This window comes from Pseudorasbora parva, chromosome 10 (genome assembly GCF_024679245.1).
Source record: "Pseudorasbora parva isolate DD20220531a chromosome 10, ASM2467924v1, whole genome shotgun sequence".
Classification (NCBI taxonomy): domain Eukaryota; kingdom Metazoa; phylum Chordata; class Actinopteri; order Cypriniformes; family Gobionidae; genus Pseudorasbora; species Pseudorasbora parva.
In genome coordinates this window covers 33,072,524-33,093,681 of record NC_090181.1, presented here as the reverse complement: position 1 = coordinate 33,093,681, position 21,158 = coordinate 33,072,524, and the positions used below count along the sequence as shown (strand labels likewise).

The 21,158-nt window shown below is 39.0% G+C and overlaps 1 protein-coding gene across 1 annotated transcript; it reads right to left on the bottom strand.

Moving 5' to 3' along the window:
- Positions 1-1,204: 1,204 nt before the first annotated feature.
- On the bottom strand, positions 1,205-7,807 carry dact1 (dishevelled-binding antagonist of beta-catenin 1). The gene is made up of 4 exons (XM_067454665.1): positions 7,214-7,807; positions 5,191-5,320; positions 4,149-4,304; positions 1,205-3,612 (listed from the first exon to the last, which is right to left on the bottom strand). Exons 1-4 carry the CDS (start codon positions 7,517-7,519, stop codon positions 1,784-1,786), a joined length of 2,421 nt encoding a protein of 806 aa, XP_067310766.1. The 5' UTR covers positions 7,520-7,807; the 3' UTR covers positions 1,205-1,783.
- Between the last annotated feature and the right edge of the window lie 13,351 nt (positions 7,808-21,158).

Genomic DNA, 21,158 nt, shown 5'->3' with positions numbered 1-21,158 from the left:
ATTCAAACCGAAACATTGAGAACTTTGTAAGTGTACAAACAGTTTAATAAGAAGATACTTTATAAAGACAGTATATTACGCGTTTATAGACAGCAGCCATCTTGGAAAACAGTCTCGACAAGTCGAGCTACAAATGCTGTGCTAATTGATCTGGTCAATAGGAATTAGGTTGTGTGAAATCTAATTACATGGAAATTTTTATTTTTATTCATTTATTTTCTCTGTTGCATTCAGTGTTTTCTTCCAGAAACAACGGACCATGTGAGATTCCAAGTCACCACTTAGCACATCGTTCGTGGCTCGACTCGTCGAGACTTTTTTTCCAGGGTGGCTCCTGTGAAAAGATGTCATTTTCTTGAAAACGCATCCCAGAGAATGATCTGCTCAGTAACCATGTGTTAATTACCCCTAGGTTCATTTCTCACCGGAGTTGTCCTTTAAGGGATTTCTTATACTCTAAATCCTTTTGTCCAAGAGCTATGGTTATCATGCACGCTCTGGATGTCTTGTAACCAGGCAGGAAAAGCCATGTGTTCTTAAATGCCAGAAAGAGGAGAACACAGTCTGGTTTTCACACAGCTGCGGTAATATAAACAGATGCACTGTGCTTTAAAAAGCCAGGCCTATTCCAGGAGGCTATCTCTGCTAGATTCTGGAAACAGAAGGGGAAATCTCTTCATCGTGACCACGAGGGACATGATCCCAAAATGAAAGGTCAGAGTATCTTTAGTGCAACTAGGTTTAGTTGTTTGCACTTTTCTCTTTCACTATATGTTTGTCTTTTTTATCGACCCTCTATATTTACTCTGTTTTCTCTCCAGACGATATTAGCAACATAACAAGATGTCTATTTCAAAGATACAATTCAAGAATAAATCCAACATCTGATCTTGTTCTTCAGTGCTGAAAGAGACCGACTGCACTGCTGTTCCTGAACAATGCTACCCAAATGGCATGGAGGAAGAACATAAAGTGTTTGTCTGCTAAACACTTGCAGATACAAAAAAGTAGATGCACTATCGGCTCTAGCAGGGGGTTTAGGGTGGTTTAGCATGGCTTTGACATTGGAAAATCCAATTTTCAGACCATAACAAGGGGTGCCATTTTAGGATTTCTCACTACATGTGCTTTGACATGGTTTCTTGAGCTCAAAAGTACACTGAAATACAGCCATTACCCTCAAATAAACAAAGACACCACTGAAGAATTTTAACAATGGGATTTAATAAAGAATAACGACACAAGAAATCAACATACATTAACATTTATTTTACAAAAGGGTAATTTACAGCTAATAAGGTAAATGGTAAAGCTGTTGCTCATGCATATTTAATGTGCATTTAACAAAAGCCCTTAATGATCAGCAGGTGAACTAGGCTTGGTGAACCTTTCATACAGACTGTCTGTAATACGCTGCTTCAGTTCAGTCATACTTCCTCTTCTATTTCCATGTATGGCTAACCAAATATATTAAGTTATAAATATCTTTAGAAAAGTAAACCATGTATGAACAGTGCATTTACACAGTACTTGATATGTAGATGCATCACAGCAAAAGCTGAATTTATAATAAATACAAAACAAAAAGGCTACAAACAATGACATCAAAGGGGTGAAAAGTGCAGGGGAAGGCGTTGTGCTGGACAGAAGTTGAGTTCCCAGCTGACAGACAGGCAGTTTTAGGCCATGCAGTTGATTTCTGTCTAGGCACTTGATTGTTTGATAATGGAGAGAAGCCAATTTGATTGGCTGCATCCTAACTGATCTGTGTCCCTCAAGACTCTCACACTGTGGTCATGAGTTTTAATGAGCCTGATCGGAAACGTAATATCTTCTTCTTCAAATTGTGGGAAGCCTTGATTTTGACGAATGCCTTTGCCTGTGCTGACGTCATTCCGTGGGATCCTGCACCCGTTTGGTTGAACTGGGGCCAATTGACCCCTGCACTGCCCTCAGAGTCACTGCTAGTGCTGCTCTCAGCTACATAGTCTGCCTCGCTAGCGCTCGACTCACTGTCCCCAAAACAGTTGGTGGTATAGTTACTGCGCTCATCCTCGCTTGTGTCCAGAATGGTGGAATGGAAGAGAGAGGCGCACTCTGCTGAATATTCAGAGTCGCTGCCCACGTAGGCGTAGGGGCTGGTGTAGTGTGCGTTCGATGGCAGGTGCATGGTTGACATGTGACCCAGCATTTCTCTTTTCTGTCTGCAGTGAGCCCTCCTGTAAGCCTCCTCATACGGAATCTCATGGAGACCCCTTGGTCGCCGGTGATAGTCGCTGCGCTTGTACTTGGGTTTGGCCAACACTGCCTCGTGATGCCGGTGATGTCCATGGTGTCTCTGGGCAGATGATCGACCTCCTGTGGAACTGGTGTGCTTTTCCAGGATTCGTTCTTCAGGGATTGGGGCAGGGATTCTCTTGGCTTTTGAGGAGGCCTTCTTGTAGGATTTGTGCAAGTGGTGGACGTCGTCCACTTGTCGAGACCTCCTTGATCCTGTCCGATGCTTATCGCGAACAATTTCGGAAACATGCTTGGACACATGAGGTCTACTTTTTGCACTGGTGGAATTTTTCACTTTGACCATCTTGTTGCCACCCTTACGGAGATTTACATTCTGTTTCTGAGCAGGGATGTACTGGGCACTGACCAAGTGACCTCCCTCGTCTTGGCTTTGTGAGGAAGAACCGAGACTGAGCAACTCTGGAGCCAGCTGCTCTGCGTCTTCGCCACAACTGGCTGGAGCCTGAACTTTAGGACTCCTCTTAAGAGGACTTGCTTTTGTTGCTTGTCCTGATTTATTGTCCTCCACAGTGTAATAAGAATGCTTGTTGAGTTTGGGAGAGGAAACTGCATTTGGACTGCCTAAATCCTGGCAGTCCTTTAATGCAACACTTAACGGCTGGCCTTTACTGGCTCCAAAAACTTTCTTCTTCAAGAGGCAACTAGTGTTATTATCATTGGTGATTGAGTAACCATTTTGTGGCTGACTTGGAGATTCAGCAGACCACTGTCTTTGGGGCGAAGCTGTGCTTGGCTCAGTGCTAGTTGCTGATGCATCTTGTAAACATGTCTGCCAGTTAGGCTTGAGGTCAGAGGTCCTATGCTGGGCCTGGACAGCAGCAGGGACTCGTGAGCAAAGACTAGCTTGCCTTAAAATGCTCTTGGAGGGGTCAGTGTTGATGCTTGTTCTGGGTTTGCAGGTCCTCAATGGTTGTGCCCTCCTCTGAAGTAGCCCAAAGATATAACTATCCAGTTTTTTGTTTGGGAGTGTCTGAGAGGAATGCCAAGATGAATTCTGGGTGCCCATGACCTGCTCAGGTTTTTGTTCATCACTCGATGCTTCACCATGCTTGGAGAAGCTACAGTCGTCCTTTAGGTGACTAGTCATGGATTGGAAAAAGACGGGACTCTGGACAGCCACCGCATGGAGAGGGCTGGGGTACCGGTAAACATCATTACCGTTTTTGGCAATGAGATCACAGTGGAATTTTGAAATGCCATCGCAGGAGCCATCCGGGGAAGGGGAGTAAGATGCAGAAAGAGATCTGCGGACTGTTCCAGAACTTGAGTCTTCGCATTGGCAATCACACTCAGCACAAATGCCCAGCTCATCTGCAAATCCCAGAGGACAAAACAGTTAATACTACAAGAAAAGGCAATCTCAGATGACGCTATTATGCTATGGAATGTAAGAGGAGAGAATTTCTGATTCATAGAGTTCTAGTGTTTAGCTGGGTGGGTGGTTGATTAGTTTTGATGTGCTAATGAGCCTTTTGTTGCTAGCTTATAGGTGTGGCTGGGAGAGCCATCAGCATGGCTGTGAAACTGTTTCTATCTCTGACTGGGACCAAACTTCTCCTGTTTCACCTCTATTTGCACAGTCCAGCTTAAGTGATTACAGGTTGCTTTCTGCTAATGCAACACAAAAACAGATGTCATTTGAAGAAACTAGAAACAAACTAACAAAGTGGCCCTTCTTTGTGATACCAGCTTCTAAGTCTGGCGGAAGAAATCGCCATTAAGAAAATAGTTCTGCATAACAAAGCTAGAGAAGGGAACAGTGTTTCAAGACTGCATGGAACCGTGCTAATGGGTAAGACCAATCTGAATGACCCAGAAACCTCAAACCGTCACAAGGAGACACTCACCTGCAGGCTTAAGCCTTCCCTCAGAGGCACAGAGCGAGGTGTCGAGGGGGGTGCACAGGCAGGTGGTGGAACGACAACTGGACAAACACTCGCTGAAGACAGAGTTGGAGGAATTGGAGAGGGATCCAGAAGCACCGTCGCTTAGGTCGTAAAAGCCTGGGAAAGAGAGGGCGAGACATTAACACATTCATTTTACATCTTAAAAAGATGATAGATGAAAGAGCTCAGTCTTTGGATCATCAACTCATTCCCTTAACTGAGCTCTCTTCTGGAACCTACTTCCAATTACGATTTGAACAACATAAGCTTTCAGGAAGATGTCCAATTGCCAGAGGAACTAGAGCTAGGAACCAGATCTCCATACATCAAAATTTATATTAGCATTAAAATGGTGGAGAATAAAACCATTAAAACTACTACAAACAGCACCCAAAATGGCTGTTTGCAGCTGTGATGAACATAAAATCAACCTAAAGGTTAAAGAACTCTATATTCACGTTAAAAGCAGTATTTTAACAATCAAGACTCTTTTAGAGAGGAGCATACACACATGTAATCAATCTCCACTTTATATAACCTTCCTCCAACAAAAGTGCAGTCACTTCCAGCACTAAAATGACCTCTCATTTTTGGAATGTAAACTAATGTGGCTGTAGCAGGCCCCTAGTACAGGGTGCAGATTGTTCACATTACTAAATTAGTGCTAAAGCCAAACAGCTAAACAGTTTCCAACAGACATTAGGCTCACAGGTACACATGCTACTACAGGCCCAAAGCATAAGTAGTCTTATGCATAGTGATATAATTCGAACAGGACGTCTGATTACCGCCCTCGGGTGATTGAAGAAGATTAACAACCATTAGAAATGTTTTTCTGTGCTTGTGAATCAGTTTTATTGGAAATCCTTTCTGCCTAACTCCATTTACCTAGATTGGGTTTATGCAGGCAATCAATTTTTCCAACCCTTAATGATAATTCGATTAAACAGTGCACAAAATCCAAGCCCCTCTCAAAATGTTATGGCTTACAAAAGATACTAACCTGAGCTTGGCCGGCTGTCCGTTTCCACGTGTTCATGCGAAGTCTCTGTGTCCAACCGCAGGTCACAGATCTGTCTGTCTAATTCCTGGAGCTGGTTGATCAAACCTGCATCTCGTCTCCTAAGGCAGTTCTATAAAGAAATTTGATGTTAACAAAAGATTTCATTAATGTTTAGTAGTTTAACAGCTTCATAGATGGTAAAATTGTTTGGTATTTCATTTAGAAGGTTTCGCCCTGCAGCTCTAACAAGAATCTGCAAACAAATGCGTTTCACAATGTATGTCTCAATGCCGGTGGCCTCATGGCACCCATCAGACAGATGTAATGAGCTAAATTAGAGTCACACCTCGCATGGGAATAAGCATTCAACTTCGACACACCGCTTGAGAGCAATTGGATGCATCTGACAACACCCGTATCATGTGCTGCATTCCAAATTAAGCGTGGTGAAACGGCAGACCGAAGAAAATGTGGCCCCTTCAAAGCAGACGGACATTACTTCAAATGAACTATAATCAGAGGCATGTTATCTGCTGCAAATTTTAACTGCTGTTTGCTGACAGGGGAGGTAATGCAGTGCAGATTCCAGGCTATATGGAGCAGTGGAATGGTGTTTCCTCCGCTGCAGACCGAGGCTGTAAAAAAGCCTGGTCCTGACAGGCGGGCTGCAAGTGATTTATGGGCCCTGAGCGCTCAGCCTGCTGGGCTGTGCAGACCATTTTTACACAAAGTGCCATTTGCAGAGCACACCGACGGTTATTTTGAAACGGCATCAAATTAACCCCAGACCACTGTTGATAGCTCGAGACGATGGTGTCTACATTTCTAGTTAGTACTCAATTCATTGCACAAGCTCAGTTCAGTCAAAGACCACAGAGTGGTCTTTATTTGTTTTTGGTAAAAACACAAGGACATTAAGCATTATATGATCCACACATGACCATTAACTTTAATGTAGGTCTGGGTGTGAGGCCTGCAAACAAACTGACCTCAAGATAAACAAGTGTAATCATGCCAAACTACAGCGGGGAAGACTCCAGCCACTTGTGTACATGTTTGAGGCTTCAGCAAAGCCAGGAAATAAATCCAAACCTTGTAATTCTTTTCTGTATACAATACATTAACCACAATGCATGAACCCCGTAGGGTTACAATAATGGAAATGTTTGCAAATACCTCAAGTGGAACCAGGTGTCTTTGGCCCAACTGTTAAATTTAATCTCGGTCATCCTCTAAAGACAGCAGGGGGCTTGAGCTGGCCTTGTAAAAAGTTCATTTCCATTGAAGCCCATCAACTAATCTTATTCAGGCCTGTCAGACCCCCTCCTAGACTTGTATTGGGAACTCAGGGATGTTCTACTACCTCCAGGAAGTTTGATTTAAATGGTTCTCTTTTAGTTTTAATGTCATTCTAATGATTGTAGCGCTTGAGTTTCTGATGTCACATGACCATAAAGGGAGAGAGAGAGAGAGAGAGAGAGAGAGAGAGGAGAGAGAGAGAGAGAGAGAGAGAGAGAGAGAGAGAGAGAGAGAGAGAGAGAGAGAGAGAGAGAGAGAGAGAGAGAGAGAGAGTGAGAGACTGTTGTCTATGCTATTATTATTCTTCCGAACAGTGTTTCTACTATTTGCAATCTGATGCAAGACAAATCAAAACTAAAATTGAATAGACAAAATCATTTTAATATATATTTTTAATTATTTTCATTGATCCAAATACAACTAAATTTTTAATTATGGCAATAAAAATAAAAAATCTAGTCTTTTTTGTAAATTCCTACTTAAAAATGTAAAAATGCTTTAATTAACTATGTACCCCTTGGAATACCATGAATACCAGAATACCATGCAAATACAATGGCACATTCAATTCTGTACCATGGTACAAAGAAAAGTACTTAGTATTACCATCACTGTATTATGGTCCCTTATTAGTGATACTCAATTAAAATAAAGGTTAAATGAAAAATGTCAATAACAAAAAAACAAACAAAAAACAAAAAAAAAAAATGTGTCTATTACTCACCAATTGTTTTCTGAGTAATAAAATATTCTCCTCCAGAAGTTTTTCTTCAGTGTTCAGATAGCTGTCCTCCACAGTAAGGCAGGGTTTGTCCTTTCCTGCAGCCTCCTGACAGTTCAACACACTCCTGACCAGCAGCTCCTGTCTCTGCCTCAGATACTCCAGCTCGGTCAGACCCGCTACGGTCGCGTCCAGACGCTCTCGGGTTCGGACCCGCTCCACTTCAGAGCGCGCGTCGCATTCCTTCCGATCCCGCATCATGAGCGCGCAATAATCCCTGGACACCAGCATCTCTGACAGCTCGTTCATTTATATATCCACCGATAATAATGTTATGGAGATATGGAAGTGCATCTGAGAAATACTTATGACATGGTCAGATAACCCCAGTATAAGAAAAGTGATCATCAAAACCAAAAAAGAATCCAAAAAAAAAAAAAAATCTGAGAGAAAAAAGAAATTAAAAGGACCGTTTGTCCTATAGATTTTTTAATTTAAAAAGTTTGATGTCCCTTCTGAAGCTCAGTATAAAAGTCTAAATCCACAGACACAGAGAGCGATAGAGAGGGCGTTGATGTGTCCCGTCCGGGTGATACTGGGATCTGAATGTGTCCTGCAGGGAAGAGCTCAATCACACTCGCGCACACGGAGGAAACCTTGCTGTTGAGGAGGCGGCGGGGTCCCAGTGCCCGCCCTGTTCACTCCTCCTCCTCTGACTTATGGGGAAGTGTCCTTTCATGCGTCAAGATTTGCATTAGATGGTTTATACAGTTCAGAATTACATGCAGCATCATAAAAATGATAAATTATCTCATCACATCATCATCATATTCAACAAAAAACCCGGGCCACATTTTGTAGCACTGGCAGGTATAGACTAAACAATAAATAAAAGCATGTATAAAAGCCTAGTCACAAGATATGACAAGATTATAAGTAAGCACTCATTTTGTCTGAAAATCAATTTCATAGCCTATATACTTCATAGCATATATCCGTTTATATAAAAAGTACTATTGAGGTACAATGGTAAAGTCATGAGATTAGGTGATGTATGAAAGCCATTGTTTAATACACGATATTTACATGAATGAACATGGATACCATGGCAGTGTGTCAGGTGTCTAATAAATAATATATTGCTTTGGTTTCATGTCTAAAAGAAGATGAAAATAGCAATGGCCATAGATAGACACAATGCATGAGGCAGATATAATGACCTAAATAATGTTTAATAACTTGCATTTCAGATAATGACTTTTATAATGAGGATGCATCTGATTTAAAGGCACTCAGGTGGAGTGACTGCCCTCTACTGTTGTCAAAACAAAAACCTTCAAATGCTACTTTCAAATGCACCTTATTGCTATAAATCTATATATTTCTAATTATTATTATTTTATTATTATTATTTTTCAAATGCATGTATTCTAATAGGAAATCATTTCACCAAGATGTGGGAGAATATACATTGACTCGAACAAAGTATGATCTGCAGGTTTTGTAAAACACGGATCTGTAAAACATGTGTTTAAACATTATTTCTGGTAATTTACTCCACAGCTGCTTGTATAAGAGGCTGAAGTCACATTTCTCAACTAGCTCATTAGTCAGACGCGTGGAGAACTCAAAACAGACATCCGATTTGTTTGAAAATGCATCTGTGAAATGGATCAAGAATTTACATATCGGGATTGTTCTGGCAGATTCTGAGCCAATTCATAAATTGGATCCAAAGATGTGTATAGGATTTAGACAGGGTGCTTTTACTAATTAAAAAAAAAAACTATTTCCGTTCCTGGAAAGAATGGATTCTCATTTCTAAATTCCAATTAAAAAAGGAACAGACACTGTTTATATTCATTGGAATAAATGAGTTGCGCTTACGGCTCCTTTCCACGAAAGGGGGTTTGCAGTTGCGTGTCTAATGAAAAACACTGCACCTCTCAAACCCCTGTCCATCAACGTCAGCCAATGGCTCAGACAGTTTCGTTTGATTTGCAGCTAAGCAGGCGGTGAAGATGAGTCAAAGAGAGGAGGAGACCCTCAGTAGACGGCACAAAGCTTAATCTCTCTTTCTAAACATGACAGGGATCGAGGAAATGGGATCCATGGCTGCTTCTATGAGGAACAGATGTTTGAAACACAGCTGGTGACCCTTCTCAAACCGCTCTGAAACATTAGCCCTGGCCGAACGGTTACACAAGCACACAGATATACACACACGGTCATGTGTGCGGGGGAAAAAGAGTGGCTTTAGGGCACAAACTCAGTATTTCGACAGAGTCGTGATTGCGGCCCCAGTCCTTAGGCTATGACTGTGGGACAGGAAGTGACCCGGGATATACATACATTGTAATTGGATCAAAGGCTGCAGTCTTTCAGAATCAAATCTCTCAGACAAACAGGATCAATCCTTCCTTTCACTGCCAGGTTTTCCCCCACAAACCTCACTGTTTCAAATATAACACAAAACTGATGAACTGAGAAGAACTGAACGCCTCTATTAAAATAAATTGAACTGTTTTAACAGTCGACGTTTGATTATTTTATGTAAATCATTCCCCATAAATCTGACCCACAAAAAAAAAAAATCCCAGACACTTTCCCCTTGGACTAGCTTTTGCTAGTACAAAGTCACATTTGTGCTTTAACCTAATCCAATCACTCACAGTAATTACCTTATGAATTTTGTAAGGCCCATTAAACGAGAACAGGACCCCATTATGTAGGACTGGCAGGAACATGGGGAATAAATTAATACATCTAAATACACCAAAGTCTACAGATGCCGAGCAGTGGGGACAAATTGAGCAAATGCGGCGTGAGGGTTTATGAGCATGATACCAATCGTCACCCTTCACCTATATCTTATGTCATGCTGGACACAGAGCGCTTTTATACAACACATCAGTCATATCGCCAATGTTATTACTTTAAACGCACACCCAAAGACTGCGGCAATGAGCCAAAAATAGCTAGTTGTACTGTAGGTGTTTGTTTTAGTATTCCTGAAATGGTGGAAACAAAAGAAATGTTCCATCAAGAGACCTGCTGCCTCTATACCTGGAGTTTAACTGGAGTCCGTCTAAGCTTTGTGATTGTATTTTGAAAGGCAGAGCTTGTCTATTCACCACACTGTGAGAAATGCACTGAAACTCCACATGCACTCATCAATACTGCCGAGGGATGCTGGAAAAAACTCAAGGCCAGATCTTTGTTCACAAAATCCATGAGCTTTCCTGATGCTGCAAGGATAAAAGTATAAGCATTTGAGGGCAAGACAAATTTCTATAGGCTTAAATTAATTCCATATCTCTTTGTCAAGAAATACAAGACTTAAAAGAATATTCTGGGTTAATTTTTGCTTCTACATACTGAGAGGAGAAGTCAAAATTATTGTCTGTGGTAATCGGTAGCATACCAAAAACGCTGTGGGACACCACAGACAGTTTTTTTGATGATGCTTTTTTCACATTAGTTTCATGTAAACATTTGCCTCATACTTCCATTGTTTTAACCCTACACTCTAAATAATGCTGGGTTGTTTCAATCCATATGTTTAAAAATGTAAACCAACAGATGGGTTTTCAATATTTGACCCAAACATGATGTATATAAAGCCTATAGTGTTTCATGTCTGATATGATCTCTATTATTATCATCAACACAATCTAAACACTGCTGAAAAAAACTGTTGTACACAATCTACCCAACACGATCTCATGGTAATGCGTATCAATAGTACGAGTGTGAAATCTCGTAGAATGGATACTGCCATAACTTTAAAAGACAATATCTCCATTCGCATTAAACTTTCAGCGCTTGCAGATACTGTTCGCTTGCAGATTCTCAAGCAGCAACATTACACACTAACTAAAGTTAAAAAAGGGAAATCGCATGCAACCGCCCCTTTAAAAAATGTCCTGGCTAATCCAAGCTTTATAATGGCAGGGATTGTTGCTCTGTTTTTGAAGTCCATAAAAATGCATTTGTCCATCAAATAACGGGCTTCACACAGATCTGGGAGGTTAATAAAGGCATTCTAAAGCCAACTGATGCTTTTGTATAAGAAAAATATCCACATTTAAGACATTTTAATGTAAAGTTCTGGTCGATCACCTTCTGTGGAAAAGTGTTGAAAGTGCCTTCTCGGAGTTCTAAATGCATACGCAACGTCAGACAAACGTAGCTGGTCCCGTAAGCATTTGAACTGCAGAGGCACTTTCAACACTTTTTCCATAAACTAAATATGAGGGCGATCGGTAGAAACTTTACTTCATAACATTTTAAATATGGATATTTTTCTTACACAAAAGCATCAGTTAGCTTTAGAAGGCATTTATTAACATCTTAGAGCCGCGTGGAGCACAATGTGGCTCAGATACAAAAATATTTTGAGTTTCTATTTATTAAACACATTTCCTTCATTGTATCAACTCAAATTTTTAATTTCAATAAACTCAAAATTTTAAGGCAACCAGATTACTTACTTTTTTAAGTTAAACCAACAAAAACCAACCAAATTTTTTTTACAGTGAAAACAGCAACAATCCCAGCCATTATAAAGCTTGGAGTAGCCAGGACATTATAAATTATAAATATAACTTTTATTTTATTTATCTGAAAGAAGAATGTCATATACACCTAGGGTGAATTGAGGGTGAGTAAATGGGCAAAATGAAAATTACATTTTTGGGATTTTCAAGTATCCCTTTGAGTACAAAATGAGTTCTTCCAATTTAATTTAGTATACTAAAAGTACATTTGCAGGGTAAGTATGCCTACATAAATGAAAATGTATTTGTAGTATACTTAGCATAAAATAAATGCTTTTTAAATTCTTTTTAGTATATTCATTTTCAAAGGTTGCATCAATCATGTTAGAATCCCAATAATCATGTTAAAATATAAGTATCAAATGTAATATATCAGGCGTTTGAGGAACATTTATATAAAGTATACATCTCTCAATTATTGTATTACACACAATTAAACCTCATAAAATATCAGCAACTGCTCCAAATTGCATGTATTTTCTTAGATTTTTTCTTTCTTTTTTACCTCCTTCATTATAATCTCAATATTCTCCTAGATTATGAGCCATAAAAACCATTCAAATATAATACTCAATGAAAAACTTTGATCAATTTTGTTTTGATATTTTGTCAAATGGTTAAATTAACTGACTATTATTTCATGTGTGTGTGTGTGTGTGTGTGTGCGTGTGTGTGGGTGGCCTGGTAATCCCTACGTTATGGGGACAAAATGTCCCCACAAAGATGGCAATATCCGAAATCCTTGTCCTTGTGGGGACATTTTTAGGTCCCCATGAGGAAATCACACAGAAGGAGTTTTTTTGAGAAAGTAAAAATGCAGAGTGTTTCCTGTGATGGGTAGGTTTAGGGGCAGGGGCAGTGTAAGGGGATAGGATGTACAGTTTGTACAGTATGAAATCCATTACGCCTATGGAAAGTCCCCATAAAACATGGAAACACGACATGTGTGTGTGTGTGTGTGTGTGTGTGTGTGTGTGTGTGTGTGTGTGTGTGTGTGTGTGTGTGTGTGTGTGTGTGTGTGTGTGTGTGTGTGTGTGTGTGTGTGTGTGTGTGTGTGTGTGTGTGTGTGTGTGTGTCAGGCTTTACATGGTTAATGTAAATGTTTTTACAATGTAATACATTGCATTTGCTGATTAAATGTTTTTGATTTGATTATAAGAGACTAAAATATAATTGTGCGATAATGTGAGCCATAACCTAATGAATCAAAAATGTATGGTAAAGGTATAGCAGACAATGAGACAAAGACACTCACAGCTGAAAATTAATGCAAAGTCAGTCCTGCTGCTATTGACGGATGTCCCATGTGGCTCCTGTTGTAATTCAGACCAACATATAGTGCCTTCAGGCTATTATTAAGTTCAGCATGGTTGTCAGGTTTGATATGTCCTACATACGCTCTTGTGATTGTACTGCTGTTCACACAACATATGGAATAAGAGAATCCTTCATGTCAACAAAAGAAATCGTGTAACTCCAAAAGAGACCAGAAAAGATTAGTTGTCCCTTTTTTGAACTCCTTTTAGAAGGTAATTCTGACCAATGAACTATAAAAAGGATATGCAATATCCATTTAAAATAAAAACCCTAAAACTAAATCTTGAATGACTTTGTCAAGGGGGTAGTTTGATGTAAAGGTTAACAGCAATAACAACAGATTTGGAAAAGAAGCATTGCCATTGGCACGTGTGGAGATGCTCTGGATGGTGATCTTGACCTTCAGCCCATTAAAGAGTGAAGATTAGATTAAAATAAAGCCCTTAGTGGGCATCGATGTGTCACATGTCAAAAGTTTAATCAAATCACCAGTATCTCTGCAGTCTGTACAGAATGTCCCGGCAGAAACAACAAAGCTTAACCAGACATCTGAGCCGGGCTGCCTGAGGTCAGGACATTGTCCAAGAAGTTGTTTCTTCACAGACTTGCTTACTCATACAACTTCTTACCACACAATTTCTCACTTATGAAATCCCAGCTATGCCTTTGTACTTTAAACTGCCTGTGATCCGGTCCAAAGGTCTTTAAAATCAAACAAAAGGAAACCAAGAATAGAACTATTTGCCTAAAGTAAGACATGGAGAAGGTGATACTTCAGCTAAAGAGAACGGCGTCAGCAAAAACTGTTTCAGGGGCTCTTTTATTCCTTGGAGAATGCACACAATAGTGGTCGGACCAGGCATCTCCTTACTGTCAGCCTGCGGATCATTAAGAGTGTTGATGGTGGGGTAATGTGGACCTGCACAATGCAAATTACCCTCTCTCGTCACACAGGCCCCTCTCAAAAGCCTCTTCAAACCCATTTACCCTGTGAACACGCTCACGATGGGGCAGTCTGAGTGCAGACACTCACAAACACATTATATGGGCACATACGAGTACTTTCCATCGCAGGTACATGCTGATCTGTGTGATCGGAGTGCAGGAGAGTGATGAAATTTCACAATTTTAAGAAAAAAAAGTTTAATGGTAATGTATGTTGATTATTGTAACAAATATTAGGCCTATATTATTACAACAAACATAAAGATAAAGCAGCCTCAAAAAGTATTAAGACATTAACATTCACACTGTCAGTCCAAATCCGATTTTTGTGCATATCTAGTTGAAATCCAATCATATTTAGAAAGTGTGAAATGCAAAAATAAATAAATAAATAAAAAATCTCTTTTCATGATATGCGTTTTTTTACAAATACGTCTCGAGCTACATCAATTTGTGGCATAAAATCCTATTCAAATTGTATTTCTGGAAAGCTGCTTCAGTTGGTTTTCACATGGTTTATATTCCTCATGCCATGTAAAACATAAACGTTCGATTTTGTTATAGAAAACAGACTGAAAGTTCTAAATGTCGATAAAAAACTATTACGAAATGACAGCGTTTCCATTATCCAATGTTATGTGACTAAAACATAATTTTACTTGGGAGCTTTTTGTTATCAGGACAGTGTTATTCACTTTCAAAATCATACAAGGTTTTTCTGGGACGTTATAACATGTCATTTCACAGAGCAACTGTGGATTCAGAATTTCCGGGTTAAAACAAATCAACCTTTTTTGAGTTGTGCAATGCAATAGAGGGTATATACGAGATGTCACCGTCGCCCGGAGTGACTGCGGTGACGACCACTGTGTGGCAAAAAGATGGCACGGCAGCATTGGTTTACAGTGTGAATGTCACAAAAAATACACAGAACACATCTAAAACAAGAAATTATTTTGAGATTAACAAAAAGATTTGACAAGAAATCTGAGGTATATTTTTACAGACCACAGAAAAGAGAGCAAAACGTGGATTTTTCAGTTTTATTTTGTGTCAATATGTTGAATTTAGGGGTAAAATTATGCCATATATATATAATGTATTGTATAACTACCAACGCAACACCAATGCCATAGAAACCAATGATCCAGATATTTGGGAAAACGAAAGAGTGCCACCACAGGACACACATATCGGATCTGAACAGTTGCGATACACAGTGTGAACAGTCAATCATTTTAGATCACATTCTAATCGGATAAACAAATAATTTGATTTGGAAAGACAGCCACAGTCACACTTAGGGCCCTGTCATTCACCCGGCGTAATGCGACAGCAGACCGTTGTTCATCTGTCCATCATCATCTAAAGCCCGCCCTGATGATTTCATTGGTCCGAACAGTTTCTTTTTGGAGATAATTACTCCTCTATGGAGCAATGCCAGACCGAACTGCCCGACCTAAAAATGTTGTGGGCGGGGCTAAATTCGGCTTGCATCCAGGCTAATCTAGTCATACAGTATCCCAGGAATAATTGTGAAATCGTTTAATCCTCTGCTGAGATCTTCTTTTATCTTCAATTAATTTCATCTAAGACTGTGACTGAAGCAGCCGTAGTTCTTTTGTTTCTCTTTCCTTCAGGGATTCTGCTCATTATCATCAGGTGTTCATCATTAATGGTCAATAATCACTTAATGAATCTCTTAATGAACATCAACACCGCTTCAGTGTTATTTTAACTCTCTGTGGAGTGGGATCAAATATACTCTGAACAGTGTTGATTTAACACTAGGGATTTTGCTGTATGGTGCTCCAACCATTTTTCCGTTGTAAAACTAGCAAAAGTGGATTCGGACATGACCCAAGTGCACCATGCACTTCAGCCTATAGACCATTCACTCAGATTGCTAAAATAGGCCCCCTACTAGACATTTAATTGTAATGTACATCAAAATATCAAACCGAGTGTCATTTATTTGGAAGAGATAGCAAAAACCTACTTTTCAAGCAAAGATTTCACAAAAACAGAAAGGTTTTAAATGATAAAAAAATTGTTTAAATGATAAAACAAAATATACATACAGTTCAAAACAAGGACAAGGTGTTTTTTTCTGACTGTCAGACATTAGAGGAATGTGTTTATATTGTTTGTTAAAAGTAAATACAAACATTTGAGTGCACTTGATTTTATCTTATTTTTTTAAAGCAAAGACATTCAAATGTAAGTGTTACTTAAATGTTCTAATATGTTTTAGGGCCACTGCCATGTCATAACACCTTTCTCCTCAGTTCACAATAAATAATCTGATGCATGAGATGTCACATCATAACATACTGATGGTAGAGCCATCAATTTTCACAACATAAAATAAATAAATTATTATTATTGTGAAAGGAGATTCTTCAAGTATACACTTGCTGTAGTCGAGCGCAGGTTGAGTTTGTTCCACGGATGTTCTGGATTTGTGGTTCCGTGATGCCGTTGATGTTTTGTTCTCTGTTCTGGTTCCATGTCTCAGGCTCAAGATGTGACGCTTTGTGTGAAACATCTGAAAGAAACTCTTTATGAGACAAAAAAAAACTTTGAGTACAGCCTTTTTGAGCCTGAGCCTTTGAGTACAGATGACAAAAGACTCTAAATGTCAAATATAAAACCAAATGATGCAGTCTACACTTTATGGCCCACTTCATAAAGAAAACTTCATAGCTCACATCCTGCATCTTCGGATACATTTGCTGTCTTCCAAACACCAAACAACCCACATAATTGGCCTGGTTTCCATATGCTTCGTAAGTCTCATATATCTTATTGACAGATCAAAATCTTTATTTGCTTTACAGGTTTGTATTGCTTTCACAGATCCAGTGTGATTAAAGTCAAGGAGCACAGATTTTATATTTCTTGTTTGAGAGCCAAAACTGAACTTTCAAAGGTTTTAAAATAAATTAATGTTTAGTGTGTGAGACGGATCTACAATATGAAGGAAATGAGTTTGTGTAATGCAGCGATCCGTTTCTAAACTGCGACGATAATACCGATTGACTATTTGCTTTTCTTTTTCTAATCCCTGCAGCACTTGCTTAAAGCGGGAGGTTACGCGGATACGGTTGTCATGGCAACATCTTATCAGCCAGTACTCCTGCATCCCTTCTCCGCCCCTCCATCACTCCTCCCAGTGATTCGTGTGTAATTAAAACACACTCACGTCGCCGGAGGCACTTCACACACCCTCATTTTGTAAAGGTGCTCTGTGGGTCTTAGAATTGGACGTATCTTAAAAGGAAAATAACTGCTGTAAAGGTCATAATCTGAAAAAAAGAAAAGACATTAAAAAATACTTTTCTCCCACAGCTTCAATTTATTCTGGAAAAGTGCAAGATGTGTATATGTTATGATAATAAATCGGTCAACTATTTTAGTATAAAGACCATTTAACTCTATTAATATTACATTTAAATTCAAGTCAATTATTTTATGTCCACCATACTAATTTATTTGGCACGCAGCCACTAGACAGGATAATGAACAACCAGCCACTCATTATTGCAAAATAAACCCCTCTGGGATAGTTCTCAAAGGATAGTCTGGGTTTATTTCTGTGATAATAATTGGTTGATATTGTGTTGTTCCCAATTTTGCTGCAAGACATCCCTGACCCGTCGAGGCATGGACTCCACTAGACCCCTGAAGGTGTGCTGTGGTGACTGGCACCAAGATGTTAGCAGCAGATCCTTTAAGTCCTGTATGTTGGGGTGTCCATGGATCGGACTTGTTAATTCAGCTCATTTCACACACCCGGCCTTCCACGAGATGTAAAAGAAAACGTGATTCATCAGACCAGACCACCTTCTTCCATTGCTCCATGGTCCAGTTCTGATGCTCATGTAGTCACTGTTGGCACTTTCAGTGGTGGACAGGGGTCAGCATGGGCACCCTGACTGGTCTGTGGCTATTTGCAACAAACTCGATGCACTGTGCACTGTGCATGATGCACACAAGTTTCATTGTGTGCACCTTTCTATCAGAAAAAAAAAATTTGGGAGCAGAAAATAGCAGTGTGCAGATTTTTTGTTGATTTTAATTTATGCTCCACTGAATCTAGAAGCTGCACAAGTTTCATTGGATGTGCACATTTTTCCTTTTCACCTTTTTATCAGAACCAGCATTAACTTCTTGAAAAACGTGAGCTACAGTATGAAATAAGTTATTCTAAATCAATAATAAAATCTAAATAAAATTCGTAATTTTATTTGTTTAGCTGCATGTCATTAGCCTGACGTGGTCATACTCAATTCTCAACATAGTTCAACATAGTCAACAGAGTTCAACTGCACTGTGTTGCCAAGTCCGCGTTTTTTTCCGCGGTTGTTTTCTATGTCCACGGGTTGAAGCAACTATTAAGTGATATATAGACCCATGAGTGCGAATTTTAGCAGGCAACCTTGCCAAAATAACACACATTTTACCCCCCAAACACCATTTTCCCCCCGGAGAACCCCCGAGAAGCTATTGTTTAGGGCTAGTAGTTGGCAGGTTTTGTTGTAAAAACTTGGCAACCCTGTCTACACGTGCGCTGGAATCAGGCTGGAATAAACGATCTTTGCCGGTGTTGTAAAAAAATAAAATAATTTATTGATACACAGAGTTCTTACTCAACATGATCATCATCTCTGAAAGAAATTGTAATGGTGAATGCATATACAAACAAGCTCTCCGTTTAGGATTCGAACAAATATAATCCAAGCCCCTTTGATGACGTCATGATTATGTTACTGTTTATCATCTGTCCGTCATTGTCTAAACCCCGCCCTGATGATTTCATTGGTCCGAACAGTTTCTGTTCGGGGATAATCACTCCTCTATGGATCGAGGCCAGACCAAACCGCCCGACCTAAAAATGTTGTGGGCGGGGCTAAGTTCGGCTTGCATCCAGTCTAGCATGTCATGTGACCATTAACCAACAACATAGAGCCGTGAACTTAATTTTATTATTATTGACAATTTTATTATCGACCTACAGCAACTTGCTGACCACAAGTTTGGGGAATCCTCGCAATGCATGTAAATATGAAATGACATATATTTGTACATTTTAATGCGTTAGAAAGTCAGAAGCCTGTAATACAAAGACAGTAATACATTGTTAAATGATTTACTGAGTCAAAATTGAAATAATAATTCATGTGTTTGTCAGGAGCTGATTAGATATGCAATGTTGAGAGAATTGAAACTGAAATGATTTGTGTAAATCCAGAGATCAAATGCTCTCGTGGGTCTCAGTTTTCAGTGACAGACTCATGACCAGTGTCTGAGGGTCTGTGTGTGCAGTTACACAAACCTGGAAGAACACACAAGCATTTTTCAGAAAGGAAAATTTAAAAGACAAAAAAGAAGTGGGAAGAATCAATGAATTATGAATAGTTTACTGTCATTGTAAGAATGGCATTACATAAAAAAAAATCTGTTACAGTTTTGGAGAAAGTCACTTTTAAAAGTAACCAATAAATTAAAAAACTAACTAATTGTGTTAGTTACTTTTTATAGAAATGAATGCATTACATTACTTTTGAGTTTGACCTTTTCTCATCTGGGCTTGTTTGTTTAAACCAACAAAAACAAAACAATATATTTTTAGGCAAATGTAAGGGCCCTTTCATACCAAAGGTGAAATGAATATTCCTCAGGCTGAAGGAAATGGTAATTCACGTCTGTACAGAGGGTACGGAGAGCAACATTTCAGCTGTGCTGCCATTCTAGATCACAGAAGAATAGGACGTGCCCAGAGAAGAAAATGAAACACTCTTACATCAGCAGTAAACAAAGAAAAGATATATATATATTATATCTAAAACAATATACATTAACAATATATATTATATCTAAAACAATTTTTGCTTATTTATGGTTGAACTGGATCATCAAAGGTCAGCAGCAAAGAGACTGGTTAATAAAGTGAGATTTAATACATAAAGTATAAGTATAATATTATACCATGGTTTAAATACTCGATTCTGGTTGGCTGGAAAGTGTGCAATAAAACAATAAAATAGTTTATTGCACAGGTGGTAAGTTGACTTTGTCGAGGCAACCACCCTCCGCTTCGTTTCATTCACAGCTAGTTGTGGATTATCCCATATTTATTACATATTATAACATATTTAAGTATTGCAGGGTTGTGTAATATTCTGAGCTTGCATTTCACTGTTTTGATTCTGAGGAATGCTGAATCTGTTTTTGTGTAAGTATGAGTAGTTGCCTTACTAATATATAATAATAATAATAATAATAATAATAATAATAATAATAATAATAATAGTAATAATAATAATAATTCATTACATTTATATAGTGCTTTTCTAGACACCCAAAGCGTTTTACATACAGAAGGGGGAATCTCCTCAACCACCACCAATGTGCAGCATCCACCTGGATGATGCGACGGCAGCCATATTGCGCCAGAACGCTCACCACACACCAGCTGATTGGTGGAGAGGAGGCCGAGTGATTAAGCCAAGTTTATATATATATAAACAGCCTCTCTTTAGTTTAGCTAAATGGATTTAACACACTTATAGGCTTAAAATTCAGGTTACACGGTGCGTTCATTCAAGCTGTCACAGCTTATGTGGATTAATAAATCAACATCGCAGCTGTGGGCTTATCAACATCTCACTTACTAATAACTCTGAAATATCATTCATATCACATGGCAGTTTTCCACCACAGGATAATCAGGATTAATAAATTCATAGTTCTATATAATTACTTTCTCCTGATTGATTAAAGTGTCCATCACAACCTGGCAGGCACTGAGACAGTAGACCACAAAACAAATATACCCATTTTTTCCATGTACTGTATAAATCAAATAATACACACACTGTAAATTCTAACAAGTTCAGTTTACTTAAAAAGAGTTTGGAAACCGATTGCCTTATTTTTGCAAAGCAAACTTAAAGGGAAAACTGAAGTTAATTTAATATTCAGCTAAAAGTAAAGAAAGCTAACACCTCCCAAGTGAATTAAAGGCACAATATGTAATGTTTCAGCATTAAAAATATAAAAGATCACTATATCTATGTTATATATTTTTTAAAGTTGTGTGTTTACATTATCCCGACAGTTCC

Coding starts and splice junctions, on each gene's coding strand:
- dact1 (XM_067454665.1), bottom strand. CDS start 7,519: ATGAACGAGCTGTCAGAGATGCTGGTGTCCAGGGATTATTGCGCGCTC. Junction 5,321..7,213: donor TATTACTCAGAAAACAATTG/GTGAGTAATAGA, acceptor ATTTCTTTATAG/AACTGCCTTAGGAGACGAGA. Junction 3,613..4,148: donor GGGAAGGCTTAAGCCTGCAG/GTGAGTGTCTCC, acceptor TGGGATTTGCAG/ATGAGCTGGGCATTTGTGCT.